General features: G+C 37.7%; 1 protein-coding gene across 3 annotated transcripts in view; it reads right to left on the reverse strand.

Moving 5' to 3' along the window:
* The window catches only part of FAT3 (FAT atypical cadherin 3), a 765,373-nt gene that overhangs the window by 115,454 nt on the left and 630,364 nt on the right, over positions 1-19,555 (reverse strand). For all 3 annotated transcript variants that reach the window (XM_072611401.1, XM_072611402.1, XM_072611400.1), the window contains 3 exons: positions 15,839-15,978; positions 3,438-3,713; positions 2,361-2,571 (listed from right to left, as the gene is read on the reverse strand). In XM_072611401.1, coding sequence (XP_072467502.1) covers positions 2,361-2,571; positions 3,438-3,713; positions 15,839-15,978 — 627 coding nt within the window. The remainder of the gene's footprint in view (positions 1-2,360; positions 2,572-3,437; positions 3,714-15,838; positions 15,979-19,555) is intronic.

Raw genomic sequence — 19,555 nt, forward strand, 5'->3', positions numbered from 1 at the left:
GGTCTTCAAGGTGGCTCTCTGTCCACTACCTATTCTCACTGATGAAACTGCCTCATTGGGAGATACAGATCAAAAGAGGCATCTTGGTTTAATGGATAGTACCCTGCACTTGGGAGTCAAAAAAAAACTGAGTTAAAATTCTACTTCAGTAGCTGTGTGACCTTGGACAAATCATGCAGCGTTTTCTATTCTCAGACTCCTCATCTATAAAATGGGGATAACAGCTACCATTTTACAAGGTAGTTTTGAGGATCAAATGAACATATATATATATGTATAGATAGTGCTTTGCAAACCTTATAATGCTATATAAATGTGTAATATTATTAAAAACGTTCTGTAAGATATGTTTGCATTTCAGTGGGGAGAAAGGAATAATTTCTCTTCACAGTGGAAAATGGAAAATACAGTAAAATCCTGAGTAGTACTGGGCATGATATTATGAAAGGCATCTGATAAGCTGGTTTAACTCCAGGAGGAGGTGACTAAGGATGGTGAGGGGAAATAAACCCTGTAACATGAAGACTGGACAGAAGAGATGAGAAAGCTACACTCATCACAGAGACGACTCATAGAGCAGGGAGTGGGGACACAAGGCAGTTACCTTCTGTTGCCGAAGGGGCTGTCACAAAGAGGAATTAATTTTGTTCCAGGTAGCTTCAGATTTAGGACTGATGGATGGGAGTTACAAGGAGGCGGACCACAGTGAAAAAGAAGGAAGAACTTTTCTAACAAGTAGATCTGTCTCAAGATGGGATGGACTCCAGGCAGTGACTTTTAAGATGGCATTGGAAGGATCAAGCAGGCATTTCCTCTCCTCTATCTTTTTTATTTGTTATAAGAGATGGCTCTTTGGGGAATGATATATTTGGAAAGGAAAATGATGTAGAAAAAAGATTTCCATAACAGTTTTAAAGGAGAATTTTTCTGTTTTTTCTCCCCAAGTATGAAGTTGGGGTTGGATCAATCAATTAATCAAGTAAGCAATAATTAAGAACCATTAAGGACATGCTATGCGTCAGGCATGGTGCTAGGTGCTGGGAATGCAGATATAAATGACCAACATATAGAAGAGTTTCCTATCTGAAGTAGAAGGCCGGCCTAGGTGACTTACAAGGTTTCTACCTAAACCTAACTTGAGCTAAGTTATTAGAGGATACAACCTAGGTCCAGTGTAGATTAGATCTCTTTATAAAGAGTTTAATGGAGCATCAGACACAACTGGTATTTAATATACTGTGCGCTTTCTCCCATGATAAGATGGTTAGGAGTCTCTTTTCAAGGAAGCTGTGGTTTTTTTCCTTGCCTAATATTTCCTAGTCCAAAGCTGTCACTGAAACATTCATATTTTAATTGTAACCACTCATGGAAGTACTTCACACTTAAATTAAAGGAAAGAAATCTCCCTGCTGCTGGCATGAAGAGATTGCATTTGGCATCATCTGTAATAGACAGAATGTTACAGAACATTTCAGAAAATATGCTGCTTGAATATTGAAGGGGAAGAAAGAGACAGAAAAATCTAAGGACAAATATAGCAGGGAAAAGAAGATTCATTTTTTTGCTTTGAGGGACCATTCCATGCATGGCCATTTCATCTCTTTTGTCAAAAAAAAAAAAGATTTCAGTTTCTAATCTTTAAATGATCAGTTTTACCTTATAGAAGCAAGGCTAATAATACATACACACATAATAAAAGAGAGGGATTAAACTGACTGCCTGGGAAACTAATATTCAGTATTTATCTGACAGTCCAAGAAAGTTCCAGGCTCCGTATCCCCAATTCCTTCCGCTATAGGACTAAACGTGATGTATTGTAATAGTCTTGGCATTAGGGGTAGTGGGAGTTATAAGAACTACATTCTGCCCACATTCAACTAAACAAAGACTCGTAAGAGTCAATGTAGGGAAGACTTTCACAGCTATCAGATGTAGTGATATTCTCTCTACTATGGGTCAAGTCGAAGGTAAAAAGATTTGACTTTTGTATACTTTTTCTGTTTCTTCTCCATGGAAGAAAAATGTGACACTTGGATGAAACGAAGGCAACTGTTTTCCCTCTATGTACTCCTGAATCACTAGGTATTCAGGCATTCGTACTGCCATTTAAGAAAGAAGACAACATATTGTGTGCAGAAGAAAGTTGGGTCCAGGGTTTTGGTTTTTTATTTATCCCCTCACACCTTGCACAGAGTAGATGCTTAACAAATATTTGTCGGATTGGACTGAATTGTCTGGCCAGAGGATGAATTTAGGGATTTTCTGTGGCTATCTCCAGATATGTTAACTTGGACATGAATACTAGTCACTGTTCATGCCAGACACCAGAGGTGTAGTTTGATCCTAGAATCAGTTCTCACCTGCTTCTATGGTGTATAGGAGCTCTGCATTTTCCCCTCGGTCTTTATCCAGAGCAGTGACTTGCAGAACAGCTGATCCCAAGGCTGCAGATTCAAATACAGATGCTTCGTATAGTGGGCTGGTGAAATAGGGACTGTGATCATTGGCATCTTCTACATTCACAATAACTCGGGCCAAGTTTCTCCGATAAGGAAATTCCTGATCTCTGACCTTCAGGCAAACCACAGAAACAATGACTGTCAATCAGTTGTGTGAATGAACAAAAATATAATGACCCCGTTTCTTAACTTGTTCATGACTAGGGAGTATGCGGGTAGTGGGGAGAACACTGGATGTGGAGTCAAAATGCTGGAAAGAGCATTAAAATCTGCTCTGCCCCTTACTATCTGTATGATCTGAGATAAGTTATTTGATTTTTCCTAACTCCAATTTTCTCAAACCAAAAAGGAAGGGTGGCTGATATGAAATTATCTCGGAATTGTCATTATCTAAAATAATCAAGTTCCGTTTCAAAGGTGGGGTCCCTTCTCTTCTAAAACATGCACATAAACTCACAATTCTCCCTGAATGTTTCAGTGTGTTTTGAAATCTAATTGAAATCTGTTTTACATGTATTTATGCCTAGGTCTTTTGATGACATAGCGAACAATATGTAAGGCAGTTGAACTCCCAAGGACTGTGCACAGTGTAGATCAAGGAAGTGATCATCCTTATGATTAACTTATCAAAGAGTTTCTAAACTTTTCCATGAAATCCTCTGAGGGCTACCTCCAATAGTAGACATGAAGAAAATTGAGAAAATAGGGCCTACTCCTTCCTTTTCAATACCTATTTAGCATCTGTTATTTGCAGGGTTTTCTTGACATTTCACTTTAGAAAAATATGTAGTTGCTTTCTAGTGACAATAATTCTTCATCTAAATAAAAGAGCAAAAAATAAATGCACAATCAATTGTGAACAGATTAAATTTATGACTGTTAGTATAATTTAGTGCCCTTACACATCTGAAAGCTGAGGCATATGCCTTGAATAGCTAATGATCCTATTTGGAGAGCAAATAAATAGTTCTGTCTTACCATTATGTTGAGAATGTGCTTGTCTTGGGCTTCATGGTCTAGCCTCTCAGCAACGTACAGAACCCCAGTACTGGCGTCAATCCGGAATTTCCTCATGCTTACTGAGTCGATACTGCTGTGGATGGTGTAACTTAGTTTATGTTTTTCATCTCTGTCTGTTGCCTCAATCTGTAATATCTCAGTGTCTGGAAGTACATCCTCAGAAATCGTGACATCATAACTTGGTTGAGAGAACTCGGGGCCATTATCATTGTTATCCAGCACTTTGATAAATACCTATGGTTAAAAGAAGACAAGACAGACTGATGATGCTCCATTTCCTCCACTCGGGACAGACCAAGACTGCAGGGTCAGGACAATAATGTAAATTGAAAGAAACATCAAAAAGCAATCATAAGTTAATGTTCAAAATGACAAAGAACAAACATGGTCCCAAAGGAGAGATATGAGAAGATATATCTATCCCACTCCTTCATAGATATGGGAGAGCAACAGCTGAATACATTGCATATATTTTCAGACTTTTTAATGTGTTAATCAGGTTTCCTGAATATTTTGTCCCTTCCTCCTAATTTTTCTCCCTTTTTTAAAAAAATAACAAAACAACATGATTTGTTATACAGGATGTCTCTCAGAGTGGTGGGAGGGGGGAGGGGGGCAGGGAACAGGGGAGGAGGAAAGGGATGGATACTAGGAGAAATTCTGGAGATATAAAAACAAAACATATCAAAAACAACTTATATTAAAAAAGAATAGAGTGTCAGTTTACCTGCTCTTCCCCATCTGCAACTTTGACTTGAATTCCACATGTGTGGGAAACTCTTGTGGGATCATAGCTGTAGAACTGAAAGGGACTTTAGAGGCCATTTAGTATAATCTTTCATTGGACAGATGAAGAATATAAAATATTACAGTCACTGCAGATAGAGTCCAGAGGTGACGCCCACAAATTCTCTCAGAAATGATGCTCAAGGAGGGGAGTGTAACCTCTGTGTGCTGAACTAGTATCAGCTAGAGGTGTAGTCACTCCATTCTGGAGAAGGGTTCTAAGGGCAGTGATGAGGAGAGCAGGCCAGGGGAACAGGGAAAGCTACATACACAGAGTCACAGGGATGGGAGCAGAAACATCTGTCGATCAACAAGCATTTATTAAGCACTAACTGTGTACTATGCACTGCGCTGGACAGTAGAGATACAAAGACAAAAGTAAAATAATTCTTGCCCTCAAAGAGTTTATATTTGATGGAAGGGAGACAACATACAGATAAATAAAGGTATGCAAAATAAATATAAGCTACTTGGTGTTGGGTAGATCAGGAAAGATCCTATACGGAGGGGTGGGTGCTTAAGCTGAGTTTTGAAGAAAGCAAGGGATTCTAAGAGGGAGAGGTTAGGCAGCTGGGTGGTGCAATGGTTAGAGCACTGGCCCTGGAGTCAAGAAGACCTGAGTTCAAATTAAGCCTTAGATACTAGATGTGTGACTCTGGGCAAGTCACTTAAACCTCAGTTTCCTCATCTGTAAAATGAGGATAATAATATTCTCCCCATTTTGTAGTCCAAAGAAACAGAGGCAGATAGGTTAATGGCCTCTAAAAGGCAGACAGAATATAGTGGTAAAAAACTGCAAGGATTTGCAGTTTGAGTCAAATGAAACAATATATAGAATGGACACTTGCAACCCTTAAACCTTTATATTCAGGATGATCATTATTGTATTAACACAGTGCAGCAAGGAGACGCTTGAAGAGGGTGGCATTATAACAGGCTTGGAAGTCAAACAAAAGAGTTTATATTTCATCCTAGAGAGGTGTTCTTAACCTGATAACATGAACTTGGTGTGTGTATGTGTGTATTTTAAAAACTATTTTAACATCCACGTTTCAAAATGATCAGTTTGAGTTGTAATCCTCTATTTTGTTTTATATATTTAAAAACCTTAGTATGAGAACGCATCAAAGAAGAAAGATTTATTAAGGGTCGACTATGTGCTAGGTACTGTGGTAAGCACCGCAGATACAAAAAGAGGCAAAAGACAGCTCCTGTCCTCAAGGAACTTACAACGTAATGAGAAGGGGTCCAGAGGCTTCACCAGGATGTCAGAAGGATCTGCAAAGTAGTAAAGATTAAAAACCCCTGTCCTAGAGTCAATTGGAAGTTGCTGGAATTTATGGAATAATGGGTGAGGAGAGGGGAGAACATGGTCTGAACTGGACGGGGAAGGGGGAGAGGGGGAGGGGGAGAGAGAGAGAGAGACAGAGACACAGAGAGATAGAGACACAGAGACAGAGAGAGAGAGACAGAGAGCCTGAGGGCAAAGAAAGTAGTCAACAGTATCAAATGCTGTTATCAAAAGCTCTATAAAAGAAGTCAAGAAGAATTCATATTGAGAAAAGACCATCAGCTTTGGCAATTAAGAGATCGTTAGTCACTCTGCAGAGACCTGTTTCAGCTGAGTGATGAGGTGAGACATAGACCACAAAGGTTTGAGAACTGAGAAGTGAAGTGGAGACAGTGAGTCTCTAGCCTACCCTCGTGATTTGGAAGGAAGGAAAGCTATAGGGCATTAACTTGAGAGAAAGTAAAGTCTAGTGAAGATTTTTTTTTAAGGATAAGAGAGAGTTCATGGATAATGGGAAGAAGGGAGAATAGTAAAGAGGAAGTTTAAAAGTACTGAGGATACATTCTTTCCTCTCTGGTGAATTCCATCCATTAAAACAAAATTAAGATTAGCTTTACCAAAATGTCAAAATACTCATATTTAGGGAAGTGGTTTTGGTCTCAGCAAGTTATTAAAAAAAGAGAGTGAAAGAGCATGTAAGTTAGTCAAAATAAAATACTTCAACTGAAAAACTTATCTTAGAGGTAGATCGTCCCCCATCTCTGAATCACAAAACAACTTTCTAGACCAGAAAATCTGCGCTGATATTCTTGGATGTTCCTATTTCTACCAACAGTTAGGAGCTTTGGAAGAGCATTCCTGTTTCTGTTTACCTTGTGCCTGGCCTAATTTACAGTTAGAACAAGTATTTTATTTTCCCATAAAAGAATTTGCTCTCCTGTCTTGTTTCCCACAGTTAAAGCATTTTCATATAAAAGATATAATAGGTTACTGAACTTATAAACCAAACAAAACTTCCCTGAAAGCTATTGTGCTCAAAATGGTAACCAAAAGGCCAAAAGAAAGACAGTAAAATCCAAGTCTCTCCAAAGTCATTTTTAATGTTGCCATCACAAAAGCCTTAGCCTTATTCACAGATGTACTTGAGTCAAATCTGGGTAAAGGCCAAACAGAGCTTTACAAATGCACAAAGCATGAAGGATCCTTGGGGCTAATTGCTTGGTCAGGGTCTTGTGTTGTCCTAAAACCTATTAACTATCCAAATTACTTAAATTCTGTTCTACTTGTACATGCATTTCAAAAGCACACTCTTTTTCTTTACAGCATTACTATTTTATTGGTTTCAGGGGCAATTTCCCACATATTTTCCAGTTGTAAAAGCTTGTATTTTAAATTGTCATTTTTAGTCTGTCCCCCAACAATTTGTACTTTGATGCATTATGCAGTGGAGGTGACCTTGGATTCTTGAATTCAGGTTCAATGGAATACAAGTTCTATCAGGGTCTCAATAGGTTGGAGATGCATCTGGAATGCCTACACAATGAACTGTATTCTGAAGTCTTGAGAACAGTGTTTTGTGCCCATAGTAAACTCTAAATAAATACATAGTAGACTTAATAGAATTGGATTACAGCCTAACTAACAACCGGAAGGCTGCTAACCAGGTGGTGAATGTTTTTCAGTCATAACTATTTACACAGACCATCTACAAAGATACAAATTGTAAACTGGGCTGGGAGAGTCTAATGTGGTCTGAAGAAATCACAGGTGCTTGAAATATTCAATAAGTAGAAGACATCAATAAAAAAATATGTTCTCCTGTCTTGTTTCCTGCAGTTAAGGCATTTCATATAAAAGATATCATGGGCCACTGAAATTGTAACAAGCAAAACCTCCCTCAAAGACACTGTATTCAAAATGGTCCAAAGAAAGACAATAAAATCAAAGTAGCACGTTATGTACATTGACTTAAGAAAACGGTTCAAATCCTTTCTCAGACACTTGCTGGTTTTTTGATCCTAGGGAAATCACTTTCATCTCTGCCTCAGTTTCCCTATATAGGACATATCTCCCAGGATTGTTGTGAAGATAAAATGAGATGATATTTTTAAACTGTTTCATAACCTTAAAGCTCTGTATAAATGACAGCCTTCATTATCATTATTAATGGCAAAGATCCTAATTTGTTAAACATTAATAACAAGGTGATTATCTACATTATAGAAGAATTAACCATCAGATTATATTTTGATATTATGATTATTCCCCATATTGATATTTAGCTGAGACTTAGCACATAGTACCTAGCACAAAATAAATCCTTATAAATGCTTGTTGTCTAACTCACTAACGAAGTTTATAAATACTCCATTCTCATTTTGTATAATTTTCATTTTCTCCATGAAGCCTCCATAGAAGATCCTCTGAGTATCTTGAGGATACTCCTAAACTTTCTGTCTGTCCATCTGGTACTTCCCATTCTCACCACATAACTGTCTTCTGGTTTCTCACATCCTTTCTGGTCATACTTACTCTTCATAATGTCATTTATGTCACTTCTCTCAAGCAGGTCGCTGTCAGTTATAAATGTATGGTGCATGGTTCATGGTGACCCAAAGCCTGCTTTGGGTCATCATGCATCTGACTATTATCCTTTGGGATTCTTACAAATCGTGATTCTTCTGAGATGAGGCTATGGCATTCTGTGATTCACAGCATTAAAACACTGCCAGTAGAATACGTGTATTAAAGAGAGAGGCAGCAAGTGTTTTTGAATGATTCAGCTAGGTGCCCAGAAAGCTTGGTGTAACAGTCTCAGCAGTATTCAGACTCAAAGGCTCTCCTCTAATAGGTTTTTCCTCCCAAAGTGGATGATTAGAATAGTTTCACATTTCTAGTGAATAACTTAGTAGGCTTCGTCACCATCTGATGATGATAACGGCAACTTGCATGTATGTGACACTTTACAAATATAAACTTTTTCTCTTGACAAAACCCTGGGAATTAGGTGTCATTCTCATTTAACAGATGAGGAAACTGAAGCAGACAGAGGTTAAGTGACTTTTCCAGGGTCAGATGGCTAGTAAATGTCTGAGGGTACATTTGAACTCAGCTCTTTCTGACTCCAAGTACAGCATTCTAGCCAGTGGATCACCTAGTGACTAGACAGGACAAGTCAATACCATCAGTGAAAAAGAAAACTTGCAAAGCCTAACCTTCTTTGGTTTGAACTCCACACTGGAACACTTGTGTAGACAAGTAGTTAATGGGCTTGTTTGTTTCTTGGTTGTTTTTTTCAGAGAAAAGCAAGAAATTCTGATATGATGGTCTATTCTTTGGAAGAGGACCATTTTGGTTTTATTAATACTCCACTTATAGTTAACCAAAAAAAACACAAAACTCTGAAATACTACCTCAATGAGCAGCTAGGTAGTTCAGTAGATAGAGTGCTGGGTGTGGATTCAGAAGACCTGAGCTGAAATCTGACCTCAGACACTTAATTGCTATATGATCCTAGGCAAGTCACTGTAAGTGCTATTAGCTTTCCTCAACTGTAAAACGGGGATCATAATATCATTAACACTGTCAGGGTTGTTGTCAGGCTCAAATAGAACAATATTTGTAAAGCATTTAGTATAAAGCCTGGCATACAGTAAGTGCTTATGAATGCTTGTTCACTCCTCATCCCACTGTCCCCATGAAGACAGTAATCACATCCTATTTAATTTTCGTATCTCCTCCAGATACTTGTTGAATGAATGAATCTGTACTATATGCACTTTATAGATTGCCTTTTACAGATCTCATCATGTTGGGGAACAACAGACATGCTAGGGATACCCAGGTTTTCAGCACAATAATACTTGATGAACACAAAATCTCTTTCAGGCTAGCACCACTCCAGAATCTCAGCTGCATGTTACTGAAGGAAATAAGGCAGAAAGAAACTAAATGAAACTCAAAGAAAATAAAAGTACTAATACTGAAATGAATTGCATCCCAGCATATTTAAACAGATATTTAATCTCAGTTTACCTATCTGACACCTCCCAGAATGCTTCTGGGCTACACTGTAATGCTACCATTGCTGCACCCTCAGGCAATTCAAGTTATTTTGTATATCATCCTAACCATAATATAACTACAAAGATAAGGACAGTAACCTTACCTAGGATTTCATTGGTTTGAGGAACCCCCAGGGGAAGAAACTCCCACTACCAATGCGGATTGGTTTCGTCTCTGTAACTTAAGTCACAGAGAGTTGGTTAAGGGATGTAACCAAAATCACAGTGCCAGCTCGTGTCGGAGGAAGAGATGAACTTTCTGGCTGGCCTTCTAGTCACTGCACAACCCTTGTCTTTTAAACAGAAAAACAAATTCTTCAAAATCACACATTGTATTTTATAAAGCCAGTTATAATTCTCAAATTATCCATTGTTTTGGGATATCGACTTCACTGCCTCCCTTCCATTGCCATGGAAAATGGAAAAAAGGGCTTATATATATATATACGTATATATATATATATATATATATATACATATATATATATACGTATATATATATATATACGTATATATAAATCTAACACACATATAAATAAGTATTTAAGTGTTAAGGCAAATCAAATAATTTCCTTTCCTCCAGCTAATCTTTTTAGCTGAACTCTGATTGGAAATAATTTTAATTTGTTAGAAGGTATTCTATCCCGACTGATTCTGCAGATATGTGAGAAAATCTAATACCATAAGTAATTTCTCATATTCAGGATAGTGTGTAGGGTGTAACAGAACAAGCGATAGTGAAAGGAAGCAGGCTGTTATGGAAATCTGGAGTCAGAATACAGGAAGTTTTTCTAGTTCACTAGTTCACTCACTGACCCACTTTTCAGAGCCTCGGTTTTATCCACTGCACGAAAATAAAAGAATTGGAAGAGATTAGCTCTAATGTTCCTAGCAAATTCTAAAAACTTTGTGACTTTACTATGGCTCTGTGAATAATTAGTTAACAAACTACAGATAGGACTCCATTAGTGAGAGCAATGGATCTCATTAAGTGGTCTCATTATTCATATCCATACTGTATATTTCCATTGGGCTAGAAAGAATGACTCTATCTTAGAAAATTATAACTTCCAATAGTAAGGGAAAAAAATCAATGCCACGAAGGATGTACATATTAGAATTCAAACTATTGGAAGTTATAATTCTGTAAGATACTGTCATTGTTTCTAGCCCAATGGAAATATGCAGTGTGGATTTGAATAATGAGACCATTTAATGAGATTTTTTTGTTCGCACTAATGGGGACCTAGCTGTACTATTATGGTCATAAATGGCATCTCTTTACTGCATCTTGTAAATGGGTTCTTTAGGTTATAAGAACAACTTAATCCATTTTGCTTCTTTAGCAAATTATAGCAAACCTGACTGAACTATTCATTATTAACTGATGATCACGTAATGCTCCAGATCATTATTCTGAATGCTTACTGTATAGTTATTGTATACGGAGAAGACTGTTGTAGTTAATTGGGACTATTTTGTACTACATACAGCATTTATTATACTGGACTGAATTTAGGACATTTCTTCTGAATCTAGCTGGAGGGAGCAGGGGAATGTTGATTGGGAGACCTTGACCTAATGATTTCCTCCCAACCCAGGGGCAAGTAACTAACAACAACAAAAAACAAAAAAAGGTATTGAGGTCTTGAACAAAGAGCAAAGAAGGCTTTATGCTTTATTAGCCTTTCAATGTGGCTTCAAAGAGGGCCTAGGAACAGTCAATACAGTGTTTGCTGCCCACCAACTCCAGGAGAAATGCCAGGAGCAGAAGAGAGGTCTGTGCACAATGTATGTAGATCTGACCAAGGCCTTTGATACCATTAGGTGTGCAGGCTTATGGAAAATTACGTCAAAACTTGGTTGACTGGAGAAGTGAGTCAATATTGCACGTCAATTTCACGATGGCATGCTCTCCTGGATTCTAACATAATGGACAAAGCTCTTGTGCCTTTCCAGTCACAATGGAGAGAAACAGGGCTGTGTGCTTGCTCCCAAGCTTTTTAGCATGTTTTCATCCATGTTGCCAGATGCTTTCAATGAGGATGAACACGGCATGAAGGTCAGCTACCGCACATAAATTTTTCAACTTGGAAAGGCTACAAGCCAAGACCAAAGTGGAGGGAGTGTTGGTGCATGATTTTCTGTTTGCAGATGACTGTGCACTCAATGCAGCCTCTGAAGCTGAGATGAAACAAAGTATGGATCAATTCTCTGCTGCTTGTGCTAATTTTGGCCTAACAATTAACACCAAGGAAACACAGGTACTCTGTTAGCCACCATCACACCCTCCATTTGTGGAATCATTGGTTACAGCAAATGGAGAAGTTTTGAGTGCTGCTTTGAATGCTGTTCATTTTCCAGGAACGTACACATTGATAATGAAATTGACACACGCATTGTCAGAGCTAGCTCAGTGTTTGGGAGGCTCCGAAGGAGAGAAGAGGTATTAGACTGACTACCAAACTGAAGGTCTATGGACCATTGTGCTGACCTCATTGTTGTGTGCCTGTGAAACATGAACAGTCTACCAGAGCCATGGCAGGAAACTGAATCACTTCCATTTGAATTGTCTTAGGAAGATTCTTAAGATCACCTTATCACTTTATCCTATCATGCAGGATAAGGCACCAGACACTGAAGTCCTTATTCAAACTAAACTTTCAAGCATTCAAACTCTGCTTCAGATAGTGCAACTCTGATGAGCTGACCACATTGTTCAAATGTAAAATGTACACTTGCCAAAAAGACTATTTTATGGCGAACTCACACAAGGCAAGCAATCACATGGTGATCAAAAGAACTGATACAAGGACATTCTCAAGAACTTTGGAGTGTGACATGTGTGAACTTTAATTGTATAACATGGGAGACACTGGCACAGGACCGCTGAGCAGGGTGTGCCCACATCAGAGAAGGTGCTGTGCTCTCTGAGCAAAGCAGAGTTGAAACAGCTCAAAGAAATTTAGGACGCACAGATTTAGAGTAGCCACTCCAAATGTTCACGTGGACTATTTGTTCCTCATCTATGGTAGAGCGTTCCAAGCTAGCACTGGTCTGAGCAGCCACAGTTGGACACACTGAAAATTGACTATCGCAGTGATGTCATTTTGGTCCTCTTTGAGAACAATGGACAACCACCACCCCCACCACCAGGAGGGGTGAACTTAGAGAGTGGCTAATGGTTAGCTGGCTTAAGTACTGATCCTAACCTCTGGCCGCCTTTTGAAAGTGGCATCTTATCTCTAAGCAGGGAAAGAGATCTGTGAGCTGAGAAATGTACTGGCTTTTGGGAGTTGAGGTACAGAGAGGAAGGGACCCAGGGAGCTCAACTGAGTAATCTACCCTGCAGAGACACTATGTCTGGGAGAAGCAACTTGAGGATACCAGGAGAAGGGAAAGGATATGAACCTTCAAGTGCCCAAGGTGTGAACTGCTTGGCTCCTACTGTTCTCTCTGTGCATGTCTCTCTATTAGTGTTTTCATTATGTGTACCCACTCTTCCTACTGATGCTATAAATAGTTGTGGGAGAATTTTGATAGATAGGATTTATATAGAGGTTACTATGTGCCAGGCACTGAGCTTTACAAATATATATCTCATTAAATTCTCACAACAACCCTGGAAGGTAGGTACTATTATTATCTCCATTTTAGAGATAAGGAAACTGAGACAAACAAAAGTTAAGTGACTTACCCAGAGCAACTCAACTAGTAAGTGTTTGAAGCTGTATTTGAATTCAGGAGCTCCAGACTTCAGGTATAGACCTCCATCTACTGTATCACCTTGGCTCTGGACATTACACTGTGCCTATCTGACATTTTGGGAAGCTCTATAAACATGAAGAGCTTGTTATAAAATGTACTTGGCCTTGACTTGAAATATATCAGATCACAGTTCATGATTTCTAACTCGGGCCAAACAGCAAAAAAAGTATTTGGAAGAGAGACTGGAAAAGTGCTGTGGAATACAGGATATTTATTTCATTGATGACGGTCATCTGTTTTATGGTGAAACCTTAAGTTGCTTGGAGTTGTTGGCTTTTAAACAAATTTTAGAACATATTTCTGCAAAATGTCACTAAACTAAACTTGTTTAGGTTAGGTTTAGTTTAGAAACTAAAATTGCTTAGGCATAGCAGTGATCTTGCTATAACTTGCCAGAGAAGACAAGGAAGAGGCCAGTAGATCCTTGAATTCCCAGAGGTTGAGTGGGATTTCCTTTTCCCTATCTCAGAGCCCCATCTATAGAAGGGTGCCTAGCAAACACAATTTTCTTATGTGATGCTGACAATAACCCAGGTTTTTTTAATGCTAAGACAAAGATGTAGAGTTGCATCTTGGATATTGCTTCTTTGTTTCCTTCCACCATTTTAATGAGAAGATGAACTGTCATGAGTGTGCTTATATCCATCATCTACAGAATGCTAGTCTTCTCGGGGAGAGGTATTATGGTCATTCTATTTTATTTTATTTTTGTCTTTGCATGCCCACTGCCTCACATATAGTAGGTACTTTATAAATTCTGAACTGAATTCTGGTTTCAAAACTGAAAAGGTCTTAATAGTTTCATCCAATGCTCTCACCTAGCTTTAAAGAGCTTTAGAAAACAAATCTTATTCTATTTATTCCTAAATGTGGATTGTGAAGAAATGTTTTTTAAAGCTGTTTTGTATAAGTGCTCAGCAGCCATAAAACACAGCAGAAAAGAATGGAGAATATAATTCCACTGTTTATTTGTATTTTAATCAAATATGCCTCTAACTGTTTGTTAAATGGAGCTCAAAACCAGTGGTTAGAGTTGCTGAGGCACTGGTTAATGTAGGGACCTCATTTGAAGTGACTTTCAGGGACACAGGAAGCTATTACTTTGTACTGATGAATAGTTGGTTCTCCGTGTGGGTTGCTTTGTATTTGATGTGTTTCTCCGAAGAATCATATATTTTTTAACCAGAGCAGCAACACTGTGGCATCCACTATGATTAGGTCATTCTGGATATATCCAGATTTCAACCTTCAGCCTATACTCAAAAGGAAGAGTCTCTGGAGCAGTGTCCAGAGAGGAAAGAGTGACTGGAAGAGACACATTTGTTATTGTCTTAGGAGAAATCAAAGCTTATGTCATATTAAAATAAAACAAAACAAAAGGAAAAAACTGAGTCTTTGAAGTTAAAAAATTTCCACAATATATGCTAATAGGCTTATTAAAAACTCCTCATTGAAATATAAAGAAATCCTCAAAGCCTTACTACTTTCCCCAGAGTTTTACTTTGTCAGATTGCACTAGTGTGGTTCAAAACTATCATTAATGATGAATTAATTGTTAATGCTGTTTCTGTTACTGCCTCCTCCCCTCCCCAAAACTATTTTGCATTTACTCTGTCTACATTTTTGTTTATCTGTGTATGGTCCTGGTTCTCTCTAGTAGAAGGTAAGCTTGTATCCCCACCACTTAGAAAAGTAGCTGGTGTACAGATAGCCCTCGATAAATGTACATTGGATTGACGTAAACTACATGAAAAGTCAAGAGTTTCTCATTTTCATCTCCAAATTACCTTTCATTTGGTAAACTCAAGTAGGAAATGCATTTAAGTAATAAAAGGGAGTTGAGGCAAAATGTAGAGACAACAGCGCTGGCCCAGGAGTCAGGAAACCTTGATCCTAGTTTCAGCACTGCCATTAACTAGTCAGGCAAACCAGGGCAAGTGACTTACCTTCTCTGTACCTCAGGGTTCCCCACTGGCAAAGAGAATTGTATTAGGCCATGTGTCTTAAAAGTTGTCTAACTCTATTACTATAAAAGGACGGGGTGATGGGCCCAAGAGGGGCAGAATGGTATTCTCAGGTCTATTTTTATTACTTTTTGGAAGTCTAAAAAAATTATTTTACTGCTACTGCCAAAGAATCATACTCATACAAGCACTCTTGTGCTTACTCATATACATGCACGCACACACATACAAATCAGAAAATGAAATTTAACTGTTCCCTCCAAAGATTTCTAGTAGAGACAGCTGACTGTCACAAAATCCTACTCCCTAGTTTGCATGTACTAGCTGCTTTGAAAATAACCGAAATCTATACACATTCAATCAGCTTTAAGACAACAACTTGTCAAGAGGAGGAAAATAAAAAGCATTCATTTCTTTTTATTTGTTTGCAGCCCAATTTAGACATGATCTTTAATATTTTCACAAGTAAATAATTTAGTGCTCTACCTGAGTGACAGCCACATTTGTTCCATCGGTGACTTCCACAGTCATATTATAGATGGACCTCTGCTCTGCATCCAGAGGTTTTGCAATGACAATTGTCCCGACACCTTTCTCTGCGTCGAAAGAGCTGTCAAAATTCCCCCCTGATGATTTCACAAAAACAAAATGAAATTAGCATATTCTAGGAAATGATACATGCGCTGAATGTGTACATATGACTGGAAGCATTTCTATATACTCTTCTTGACAGGCATTCCTATGGCGCCATTTTGTATAAATTAAATGGGACATTTTGGTTTAAACCTAATTTACTTTTTCAAAGCACAGTCTCTACAATGCAAAACAAATGTCACACACAAAAATAATGCAAAGAAAAGGATAAGCAGCAATACTGTTACAGTAACTGAAGCATAAATACTGATTGCAGAAATATAAAGAAAGCTATCGAGTCTACAATTCCTTACGGCTCCTGTGCTATAAATCTGCAGACCCTGTAGGCTTTTGAATTCTGAATGTATTATTTTCAAAAAAAGAAATGAACATAATATCTCCATTAGTTAAAGTAAGTATATAAGTAGATGAAAATGAACTGAAACAATGCAATTCACATGAGGGTTGATGGTAAACCGTTGGTGGCTGATTTTACCCTTTCAGTCTTTTGGGGAAAACTTCTTTAATAGAATGAGCAGTGAAAAAAAAGCCCAGTACATGATTTTCTGAGTTTCATTTACAAAAATAAGACTTTTTTTTCTATGATTTTGGAGCACTCTGACAATAAAGAATTAGAATCTAAGAGAGGAAGTTATTCTAAAAACATGTAAGACAAAAATCATAAATAAATGTTGAAAATAATCACTTTATTTTGAAGGTTTGTAATTGGCCCTGCCTCTTATTCAATCCCCCTGGTATAGGCATAACTCATCGTGAGCAGATAATATGTTTAGGCCAACAGCTGCACAAGACAGGGGAGGGGCATTACAGATGATGTTGTCTGCTTCCTTCATTCTATGCACCCCATCCTGATTACCCAAAGGGCATTTTATGATCCTTCTAAATAAGGGAATTTAGGGGAAGGCAAGAAGAAAATAGAATGAACAGTAGAGCTATTTTAATTTAAAAAAAAACCAGTACACTTTCACAAATTCTACTACTTCCGGTTCTGAAATTTCATCTGGTTGATTAATTTTGTTCTTGGACTGTAATTTCATTTAACTAAAGCAGGACAAGGCAATATATTTGCTGCATTATCTAATTTAGGAAAACTTGGCTTCTCATATATTTAGGATTCCTTGAATTTCATTATTCTAATCAATAAAGAGTACATTTCCTATGGTATTACAACTAGAAATGTATATGAGATGTAAAGAAAAATAGAATTTTAGTTAAAGCAAGGTGATATGATCCATTGTGACATCAAAAAATAAGTGCATGACTTAATTTCCCCCCTGGTCATATATATTTCAAAACACTTATTGCCTGCAGCTGTTTTATACACTTAACATTATTTAATTGCTAGTGAGAACATAATTGCCCTTGACATTTAATTAAAGTTCTGGAGGTAAAAGGGAATTGCTCTAAGATTATATCCTTTTTCAAAAATTTCACCTAAAAAAAAAAGATGTCTTCTCCCAATTAAAGGCTTCAATTGATTTCCTAAAAAGCAATAAACTTAACTCAAAAAAAAAAAATCCCAAATTATTTGAAGAAAGAGGATTTTTAGACAAAGTTAGATATCTGGGCTGAAAGGGAACTAGCCTTAGGACAACATTCACTTTTCAAAAGGAATGTTCCATACTGATAATCACAAGAAATAAAATGTTAAGACACTAATTTGAAAGCCTTAATAACCATCTGAACAAGCAATGAAAACTCCTGTGTTATCAGCTGGTACTCCTTGAAAAAAGTTTGCCAAGAAAAGTTTCAAAGGTCAAAGCTAAGAGATCTATTAATTCCCTCCTGAAGCCAACTCTGGTGGTAGAGATGAAAATACAGAGTATACTTAGAGATGTACATTCACATTTATGTATATGTGTATCTAAATTTCAAAGTAAAATCTCTCTCATTTCTAAACAAATCGTGAAAGGCAATGAAATATATTTTCTTCTCTCAACAGAGTTCTTACATCTTTTTCTTTAAATCTGAGGATATTTTGCTTTTGTAACCCAGGGAACCAAGTATTCTTTTCCAAGGTATGGAATGGGAGACTTGTAGAAGATATGGATGTAAAGCTAGCATAAACCCCAGTGCTCACACAAACTAGGGAACTGTAATTTTTTATTTTTAGTTCAGTTATTTATGAAAATGAAATTAGAAGAAACATAGGAAGGCTTTTAAAACCTTATTCATACAGTGTTAGGTCTGAGTTCTTGTCCCCTTCCTTATAGATCTTTTAGCACTATAGTCTCCACTAAGATTTTCCTTGGGGTCTTGTATGGTCATACAAAATTAAAGTCATATGCTTATTCGCATAAATTTACATATTTTGCATGTCACATAGACTGTGTGGTTTATCCTGTTAGCTTTCAAATTAAAAACATTTTTTTGGCTACTCTTATGTCTGTGTGTGTTGTTTTTTTTCTCTTAATTCTGTTCCTTCTCATTCACTCACCATCACTGATCCAGATTTATACCAGAAACATAATAAAGAGAAGGGAGACACAGAAAGCAGGGTAAATAGCGGTTTCAGAAATACAGCAGGTCTTCAGTGTAGTTATCAGCCTCTCTCTGCAGGTTTCTCTCTTGCTAGATAAGTGAACTTTTTACTTGTAACAGAGATTCTAAAATCTTTAGTGATTAGAAAATTATTTTCTGGCAAAGAAGAAAGAGTTTGGACCAGCAGTTCACCAGCAAACCTCATGCAGGGCAATAATCAACCACTTGGACATTCCATTTCAAAAACCATCTCACATCTCTCCCCCAGGTCTCATTTTTGTAGTCTCCATTTTAACCTGAAAGCTCATTTCATTTTCATGGGCAACCATTAATATCAAGTGAAAGGCTCACATGTTAGAAATCTACTTCCCAGCATCTCATTCCAACGTGGAGCACTCCCTCAAAGCCAGTAACAGACATGCAAAGCAGGAGTGTATTTGGTGCAGCAGGGCTTGGCTAAACAAAAGTGGGGGAGACACCGCTGGGCTATTCCAAAGATTAACAAAGTGGGGAGGGGAAAAGTCCCAGCCTTGGAGTTGTTGCAGGAGTGAGGGAGATGAGAAAAAAACAAAACAAAACAACAAGGTTGTGAACAGCTCATGGGGCAGATAATTCTCTGTGTCTACCCAACGTCATATCTCAACAGAATTTTCCTCTGTACTAACAAAAAAAGGGACAATGTAGTATACAAAGAGGAGAAAAAAATATAGTGGATTTTTATTGAACTCCCAAAAGAAACACAAAAACTGTCTTTTATGAAAATACTTTAAGCTGGATGGTACTTTTAGAATGTGATGGGACACTAAATTAGAAATTAGTAAAATTTTATTTGGGGTGCAGGATGATGCACAGTTCTCCCCAACTAATGCAGAACCACTGATACAAAGGGCAGAGATTCTCCCATAGGAAAGATTCTAGAGTCTTCAACATGCATGCAATCCATTCTTCACTATGTGTAATTTTTAAAATGTCAGCTAAAACCAAGTAGTTACCGGAGGGGAAAAAGTGTGATGTGAGTAGCTTCCAAAACACAGAGATGTTTTAATCTAAATGAATTAAGGGAGTCAC

This window comes from Notamacropus eugenii, chromosome 5 (genome assembly GCF_028372415.1).
Source record: "Notamacropus eugenii isolate mMacEug1 chromosome 5, mMacEug1.pri_v2, whole genome shotgun sequence".
NCBI lineage: Eukaryota > Metazoa > Chordata > Mammalia > Diprotodontia > Macropodidae > Notamacropus > Notamacropus eugenii.